The sequence below is a fragment of the Delphinapterus leucas genome, chromosome 5 (assembly GCF_059928025.1).
Source record: "Delphinapterus leucas isolate spDelLeu-1000000601 "Yukka" chromosome 5, BTC_Dleu_Yukka2, whole genome shotgun sequence".
NCBI lineage: Eukaryota > Metazoa > Chordata > Mammalia > Artiodactyla > Monodontidae > Delphinapterus > Delphinapterus leucas.
The window spans coordinates 39,000,963-39,010,320 of NC_143133.1; the positions used below are offsets into that span (position 1 = coordinate 39,000,963).

Here is a 9,358-nt window from a genome sequence, read left to right on the forward strand (position 1 = left end):
GAGCAAGGGCCTCTTCTGCCTCACACCTCCCTTCTGCTGAGTACAACCTCCCAGGATAGAAAGGGCAAGGCGCTCTGCTCAGAGGCACATCATCATTTTTGCTAAAATGGCAAATTTTCAGGCTGGGAGCTGATAACCAAAGTGTTACCAGGGTTTCAGCACTATCCAGTTCCTGGAGGAGGGGAGGGGACTGTCCTGACTCAGAAGCATCAAGTGGAGTGAATATTCCAAATATAATAGCTGAGGCCCTTGCTCAACTGCCCTCAGCCACCTCTGGGAGGCTGTCATCCAGAGGCCCCCAGGCTGCCCCTGAGCCTGGACCAGTCCAGGCAGCAACCTCACTCCCTCAGCATCTCTCTCTTTGTTAACAGACTTAGTATTAGGTGTGTTTGGAGAGGGATCAGGTGCCCATCTGGCTCCCGAGTCATTGCATTTGTCTCTCTGTGCAGGTGGTCTACTGCAGGACCTCCTCTGAATTTGACAGAGCTCAGATGAGATCTACGTGCTTGGGCTAGGTCTGGAGCGATAGGCTCCTACTGCTTATCTCTTCCAAATGGCTGGCTCGGGTTGTACCATAAATAGATGAATAGAAATATTCATCTGACCCCTGACCCCTTGCCCATGGTGGACCCCATGAATGCATTTTTAGTCAAGACTCATACCTCCAAACCAACAATTATTGAATTTATACCTTCTGATCATTTTAAACTGGATCATCCCCTACCATCAGCTGTGTGAGCCGCAGCAGCTAGATGTGTCTCCAGTGCTTGGTCTTCCCCTCCTCCAGCCCCACCCACCACCTTTTGCCCCAACAGTGCAGGCTTTAAGCACACCATCCTTATCAGGGAACAGACATGCATAAGTATTTTGCAAAGAGCACCCTCTTAGGAGTCAGAAAACACACCCTGGAGTCTCCACTCTGTCAGCCAATTCCTGGGCGAACTTGATAACTCAATTTCACCTTTGTTGGTCTCTCTCTTTTTTTTTTTTTTTTTTTTGTGGTACCGGGCCTCTCACTGTTATGGCCTCTCCCGTTGCGGAGCACAGGCTCCGGACGTGAAGGCTCAGCGGCCATGGCTCACGGGCCTAGCCGCTCCGTGGCATGTGGGATCTTCCCGGACTGGGGTGCAAACCCGTGTCCCCTGCATCGGCAGGCGGACTCTCAACCACTGCACCACCAGGGAAGCCCGGCCTCTCACTTTTTCAGTCTTGAATGAGTGTGATAAAAGTAAGATCCAATGATGTGCTACAGAGAGAAACACTCTGCAAATGGCAAAGTACCATGTCAACAGGAAACCTGCTATATTTCTGCCACACCCTCTGGGGAGTTGGTTGTTTAATGACAACCTTAATAAAGGAGGAGAGAAGACATTCTCTGCTGTCTGTGCAAGGCCCAGGCTGGGGCATGGGCCATGCTAAGGTCAAGCCAGGGTGCAGCTGCAAAGCACAACCAAGGTGACTCATTTCCCTGATAGCACTGCTGAGAGAACCTCAGGCTCATTCTTGCCCTTTTCCTCTGGCTCAGGCTCACCTCTTGGGGTGGAAGACATTTGGCACGAGGGAAGGAATATGTCAGGAAGAACTGTCTCTGAGTCTGGGCCTTTCCATTTGAATTTAGAAAAAATTGTGTAGGAAAAAAAAAAAACACACAACCCAAAAACCCTGTGCTTTGGCTTTAAGTGGACTCTGAGCTCTGGCTTATAGCCAGTGTGAACTTGCTCAAGTTCCTTATCTTCTTCATGCCTATTTCTTCCTCTTTGAACTTGCTGTAATAATTCCTTCTTCCTGGGGTTGCTTGGGGGAAATTTCAATGAGTTCCTATACATAATGTCTATTTCATTCATAATAAGAAAAAATATCCGATTTATTTAATTCTGTAAAAGGCTGACTGAATGAAGAACGCATGAGAAAACTGAGGCACAGAAGGGCTTATTCTATCACTTCTAACAACCCAGTTGTTCGGGGCAGAAGTGAAACTGAAATTGGGCCTCTGGCCTATCGAGGCAGGTGCAAGGGATTCTTTACCTTTCACCATTTGCTTTGCACTTTTCTCTTTTCAATTGCAAACCTTGGGAGTTTAAATTTCCTTTCACCTTCAGGACTCAGGACTCCAGAGTCGATTTTTAACCATACATACACCTATGTCTCAAAGTATATGGAGTATAATATTTATATTTCAGGAAATAGATTAATAGACTTCCAACTCAAGGAAACAGTTACCACTTTAGTCAGCTTTTTACAAATGGGGACATGCATAGGTTTTGCAATTCCTCTTTTCTATTCTAAGTGGCTTTCCAGAGACCCACTGCCACCTGGGGCAAAGTACACAGCCCCAAGATCGTTCTGAGACCAGGTTTAATTCCCTTTATTGTAGTTTCACACATTGCTGCAGTCAGAAGTAAGTGCAAGCACTCTCTGAGGCAAGCCTCTTGCTGGTTAGTAACTACTTCTCCAGCTTAATTTCTTTGTCCACTTGGAGTTTACATGGGGTTAAAATCCACATTCAGGTACTTGCTGAAGTTGGGAATGGGTGAGACTATCACCTCCAAAAATAATAGGGGATCTCAATGAAGAGAAATCTCACCATGCAAGTAAAAAAATAAATCTGATGACCACAGCGAGCCATTAAAATTTTTAAAAGGTAATGAAGAAGGGAGAGAATGGGAGAGGAGTATAACAGCTATGAAAAACGTTTTTTTTTTTTTTAAGTAAGAAATAAAGGAATATGTGCAGTGAGTGAACACAGGCAGCTATCTTGAGTTGGGGGCAAGTTAACTACATTCAAAAAAGACAGCGTCTCCAGAATTTTTTTTTTTTTTTTTGCAGTGAAATATTTTAGTTCCTTCATATAGAGACATATTACACATGTTAACAACCATGAAAAACAATACAAAATGCCCTCAATTTAACAAGTAGAAAAATATAACTAGTATATATGGCAATTGTGAATCTAATACTGTACAGAAGTAATTTATGGATTTTACAAATAAATTATAGCTTAAATGCCCTTTTAAAATTCTCTTTCCCCCCTAGATGTACACTAGAACTTACAATAGGAAAGGTTCTGAGCCTAGCTTATCGCAAATCAGTGCCAGTCAAATGTTCTGCCGACAAGCTCGAAGAATTTCTTATTTGGCTCGTGAAAATATTCATGCAGTTTATTGAGGAGCTTGGGGTCGACTTGCGGGTGCGCCCGGCCTTTGGACTCGTGTAAGCAGCGGTCCCGGCCGCTGTCCCGCAGGCAGTAAAAGCCCTTGGTTTTGTTAAAGTAGAAGTTCGAGGCATTGATCTGCGGCGACAGCCTCAGGAACCTCTCGACCTTTTGGATCTCGGGGAAGGGGTCCCTGATGAGGCGGTCGCCGTCCACGATGTGGATGCGGCGCAGCGAGAAGAAGCGAAGCCAGTTCTGCATGTGCACGTGATACAGGCTGCGGTTGAGAGCCTTGTAGTCCACGTTGAGCCGGCCATCACGCACCAGGAACTCCTCGATGGACGGGTAGGGCTTGTGCTTCTGCATGTGGTTGTAGAACACTTGGGTGTAGTCGGACAGCACGCGCTCTGACGGGTCCCGCAGGATGAGCAGCAGCCGGATGGACGGGTTCATGCTGTGGACCCGCTCAGGCACTTTGGGCGACGTGAAGTACGCGGGGGTCTTTTCCACCGTGAGCTGGTGCGGGGAGGAGAAGGGCATCTGGCTGAGGTACCAGCCCAAGCCTTGGCTGTAATGCTCCTCCCAGTCGAAGAAGTGCACCTCGTTCTCTGCGGCCGCCACGTCGGGATGCAGGCTGAGCATCTCCAGCAGCGCGCGTGTGCCCCCCTTGCGCACACCGATGATGATGGTCTGAGGCAGCTGCTGGGCGGAGCCGTTGGGGGCCGCGCCTTCCCGGATCTCGTCCTGCAAGGTCGCCGCTTTCCTCACAAGCTCCGGCTGGCCCAGCTCGGCCCCGGGCACGGCGGGGCGGGAAGGCACTAGCTGGAGCTGGGCCACCAGCATCACCGCGCCCAGGAGCAGCGCGGCCATGCTGGACACCACGGTGGCTTCACTGGGCGGGGCGCCGCTGGGTCATGAAGCGCTGCCGCGAGGGATGCCTCCAGATCAGTGACACATGGGTGTCGCAGGCTTCCGATTACTAGGAAACAAAGGGGAGAAGTATTAACCCCACATAAATACTGGGCTTAATCAAGCTGACAACTCTGTCGTCTTGGGCACGACATTCACCTCCTGGGGCTTTCTCGGTTCCTTTATCCTATGAAGCAGGGGCGGCGAATGGTTTCTGTACAGGCAAGAGAGTAGATGTTTTAGGCTTTTGGGGACATATAGTCTCTATGACAACTCCAACTATGCTCTTTTGCTCTAAAGCGCCCATAGACGATACACAGAGAAATGGGTGTGGTTGTGTCCCAATAAAACTTTATTTATGGACACTGACATTTGAATTTCATATAATTTTCATGGGTCATTAAATATTCTTCTTCTTTTAATTTTTTTCAAACATTTGTATTTTTACAGCTCTGTTGGCACTAAAACCAGGCCAAGCTTTGGTCTGCAGTCATAGTTTGCCAACATCTGCTATAAAGGAAAAGGTTGGGAAGGACTTTTGGACCTTGGCAAACATCAGAGAATATCTACCAGCTGCCAGCCCCAGGCAGAGGGGCAAGCGATATGGAAGCAGGCATTGTTTCCAACCCACTAGGGGCTCCTGATCTAACAGGGCAGGTGAACCTGTTTGAAAGATTGAATGATTAACTACAATTCTTTACTCTTCCCTGAATCCAATTCTTGCTCTAGCCTCTTTGTAGGGGGAGTGTGCTTCCTAGCAATTTGATTTTTTTTTTTTTTTTTTTTTTTTGCCACGAGAAGAACATGCCCTGGCCAGCCAGCTGCTGGTCCCAGGAGGAAGACGAGAGACACCTGCAGTAGAGCTGCCCCATCAGCCCCCTGTGTGCAGCCCAGCCATCTCCCTCAGGAGTGAGAATGCATGCTTGTGGTTTTAAGCCAGTGAGTTTTGGGGTGGTTTGTATTACAGCACCAATTTGGCAAAGGTTAATTGATACAACCGGACTGCAAGCATCAGTGCCATATATGTTACGATTATAATTTAGGGAGAGTACTGTGAGGGCCTATGTTCATTCATTTTGCCTGAAATGATTAGGGATGTCTTCCAAGTAAAGCAAATGTTTGAAGTGGGCCTAGAGGGATAAACAGGCGAGGTTATTGGAAAGAGCAAAAAAACTTCATGCATGCAAAGGTTTACTATTTATAAAGAACAGGTCTTGCAGTCTGCTCAGTGGATTGTCATTTTAACACTACAGTGTAAGGTAGAAACGCAGGACAGTTATAGAAACACAAGGACACAAAAATTTAGTCCACTTCAAAATTCACGGTCCAAATTTAAAATTCGAAATTCAGGGCTCTTCCCGTGAACTGCCTCCTTTATACCTTTTTCTCTTTAACTGAGACTTATCACATTTGGGCATTAAAGTCCCTCAGGAACACGGGCACTGCTGGGCTACATGGCATGGAGTTCCCAAAGACACATGAGCTATGGTTGTTGTTTTTAGGAGTCTGATAAGCAGCAATCCGTGTTCGACCCTCTCCCGGAAAGAGCAGATTGGAAACTCTCTTTTTTTTTTTTAAAGTTTATTTATATTTATTTATTTATTTTTGGCTGCGTTGGGTCTTCATTGCTGCGCGCGGGCTTTCTCTAGTTGCGGCGAGTGGGGGCTCCTCTTCGTTGTGGTGTGCGGGCTTCTCAATGCAGTGGCTTTTCTTTTTGTGGAACACGGGTTCTAGGTGTGCAGGCTTCAGTAGTTGTGGCTCGCGGGCTCTAGAGCGCAGGTTCAGTAGTTGTGGCGCACGGGGCTTAGTTGCTCTGCGAAATGTGGGATCTTCCCAGACCAGGGCTCGAACCCGTGTCCTCTGCATTGGCAGGCGGATTCTTAACCACTGCACCACCAGGGAAGTCCTGGAAACTCTCTTTTAAGTAATCTCTGTCTAAACACAGCTCAGGAAGAGTTGCAGAGAGGCCCAGTTTGGGGACTATGGGATTTACAGAGCCAGAAAAATGTTTTCTATCAAGAGGGCCCATCATCTTCTTTATGCCAGGTTTAAAATTCACTTTATTAGCTTAAAACTTGTCTAGAATGTGTAAACAAAGAGCAACAGGCAGGACTTCCGTGTTTATGATCAGACCAATTGATCTACCTCCCTCAGATATTAACTGTAATAGCCACTTTGTAAAATGTATATTAAAGATCAAGCAATTAAAAAGCTGAAACCTTTAGAAAATCACAGAACACTAGAAAAGGGACTTGCCAAATCGCCTGACATACTTATTTAGGAAAAAGAAAGAGAAAAATTTAAGGAGGGATGGCCAAACAAGATGGGGCTCAAGGCTGGTCTTACTGATTGGATGAGCCCAATTTAATGGGCCATTTGCTTCAGTCAAATGAACGTTTTAGTATGTTTCAGTGACATTCTATTTCCTTCTCAACTGCTCATGTGGGTTGACCAAAGGGACCAGTTGTGCTTGCTTTTTACTTGTTTGGGGTATGTGTGTGCCGGTGCAAGTGTATGCTTTTGTGTGTTTATGTATGTATGTGTGTACACGTGTGTACGTGTGTGTGCACATGTATGTGTGTGCGCGTGCGTGTGCAGGGGGTGGGGTGGGTGAAGTGATGGAGAGAGTAGCTTCTCCACACTAAACTGCTATACTCTCTGTGGTGGGTATTGTCATCCCCATCATACAGCTCTGCATCCAGACTTAGGAAACAACCTGATCCTGCAACATCTAAGGGTTAGAGTCAGAGCCCAGATCTGAGATTCATATTATCTGACTATTTATGCTCTTTCCATTCTGTTATGAGGCATCTTGATTAGCACAGTGCACATCTGAGATCTTTTTCCTAAAGGGAAATCACCAGCAGACAGCAGAAACAAGAAACTAAATATAGTTTTTCCTTTACAAAAACAAAGCAAAAAACCCTCCCAAACAACCAAAAAACTGGGCAGTTTGTAGTTTAAAAGCTCCTCATTTATAATGTAATAGTTTCTAAAATGTATATTTACTTATTCTAAGCCATCTACATTACATTCCAAAAGTACTTGAGGTATACGGAAAAAAAAATCTTAGCTAAAGTCTCATATGTACACGTGTGTGTGTGTGTGTGTGTGTGTGTATGAAACTTTAGCTAAGTTTTATGTATATATTATACACACATATATATTATGTATATATACACACATATATTTGTACATCTAAATATATATAAAATGTAGTTACACACACACAGTGGCCATTGAGAGCCAAGTTCTTCCTGTTGTAGTTTGATAATGTGAATTCCTCAGTGGTACAGATAGAATTTTTGTGCCTTTTAGTAACATTCTCAGAAAAGGAAAGATCCCCAAGCTCAGGTGAACCTGTAAGCCAGGACATCTGGGCCAGCTGATCTTGACAATGGAATTATGAGCATCAGAGCATCATGTCATTAAGTCCCTTTTTTTCATTTTATGGGTGAGGAGGCCCTGAGGTGACAGGCCCAAGATCAGGTAGAAAATCAGAGCCTAGAACCTGTGGATCCTGAGTTCCAGTTCTGTACTCTCTGCTATTATTGCTATCTCCCTGGCATGTGGTCTTAAAGCAATGGCAGTGTTTTGGGGATCCTAAAGAAGAAAGCCCCCCGAAAAAACCTACCTAGCAGTGACAAGCCCTGGCTGCCAACTCCAGAATCAGCTGGTACACAGGGGATATACATATAGCACGTGGGTGAAACTCATTCATTTGTTCTACTCAGTAGAAGAGTTAAAGGAATCACACAGGCTATGGAGTCAGGAATCCTGTCTCCAGTTTTGACTTTGGTCCAAGTGCCATAAACTCTCTTAGCCTCAGTTTCCTCATCTGTAAAGTGGTAATAATTCCACTTGCCTCAAATGGCTACTTTGGGACTGAAGTGAGATGGGTTATCAGCACTGTCCTATAGAAATGTAATGTGAAGCACATATGCACTTTTTTTCCCAATTATCAAATAAATATTTATTGAATTCATGCTACATAGCTAGCATTTTAGCTAAGCTGTGAGATGAATTCCCGACTTTCACCAATACTTTCTCCCCTCCATTATGCCAACCACGATGCCTTCCCCATAGGAGTTATGCAGCAGATGAGTTGTGTAAATAAAAAGTGTAACACACAGTTTTACTACATTCGGAGAAAAAACTCAAATCTCCTTAGGCGATCTAGAGATGCTCAGGAAAGTAACAGCAACTCCCCTCAAAGGTGATAGCAACCACTATTTATTTATGTCCCTGACACTTAGTCATATCTTGCCCTAAGACAGATCATGTCTTATTGTTACTTTTATTATAGGTGTTAAAATGACCCACATACGCACTTGTACATTTTCCAGGAGCCCCTTTTTAAAAAGGCATCTTTTATGTAAGCCAGTATTTCCAAAATGTTATCACTCCAACACATAATCACTATATAAAATTAAGGAGATATTTCGCATTTTTTTTGTTTTCAAAATCCAGTGCGTATACATTTACTCTTACAGGACATCTCAAGGCCACATGTGGCTACTGGCAACTGAGGTGGACAGCAGAGAGATATTAGAACACTGAGCAGTGTTGCAGTTCTTACTCGGAAATCCCTTTAATTGTGGAAAGTGCTTTCTTAATAAGTAAGATACTCTACCCCATTCACAAATTAGGAGCTTCCCAAACAGGAAAAGGACCAGGAAGGCAAGTTTGAACTTGCAAGCAGCACAAAGATAAGTTGATTATTCTCCTTCCGGAAGTAAACTAGGTACTATCAAAGGAATCTTCTGAAAGTCTGGAGCCCTGAGCTGGCACAGGCACAGACAAAGACTGTTTAACAGAACCTGGAACCCGAGCCACATTCCTCCCAAAAGCAATGATGGCAGCTGCCATCTGCCCTCGCTACTAAGCGGACACTAGGCTGGCAACTTTGCACACAGGACCCCTGTGATGCTCACTGCATTCTCAATAGAACTGATAACATTATAAGAAAGTGAGGCTCAGAGAAACAGAGTGGTTTGTCTAGAAAGTTAGAGGCAGTACTAGGACTCAAACTGTCTGAGCAGGCAAAGCCAGGAACCTCACCACCCCTTACACTAGGTGGCAACACCCAGAGTTAGTGTATAAGTAGTTACTGGGCTCCTTGGTTTGTCTTTGGTCTTGTTGAACCATCATGCCAGCCACTGATTCTTTGATGAAGAACAGGATTCCTTGGAATGGCCCAGTCTTGCTAGAATGAGCATAAAATGAACCCCATCCTTCCCTTTGTAGATGGCTTAAAAGGTCCCCAAAAGAGATCCAGCCCACTCCCTGTTCACTCAC

The 9,358-nt window shown here is 45.1% G+C and overlaps 1 protein-coding gene across 7 annotated transcripts in view; it reads right to left on the reverse strand.

The window, feature by feature from the left end:
- Window positions 1-2,800: 2,800 nt before the first annotated feature.
- Window positions 2,801-9,358, reverse strand: part of HS3ST1 (heparan sulfate-glucosamine 3-sulfotransferase 1) — a 30,705-nt gene continuing 24,147 nt past the window's right edge. For all 7 annotated transcript variants that reach the window (XM_022566996.3, XM_089911677.1, XM_089911675.1 and 4 more), the window contains one exon: window positions 2,801-4,130. In XM_022566996.3, coding sequence (XP_022422704.1) covers window positions 3,086-4,021 — 936 coding nt within the window. In that variant the 5' untranslated portion in view covers window positions 4,022-4,130 and the 3' untranslated portion in view covers window positions 2,801-3,085. The remainder of the gene's footprint in view (window positions 4,131-9,358) is intronic.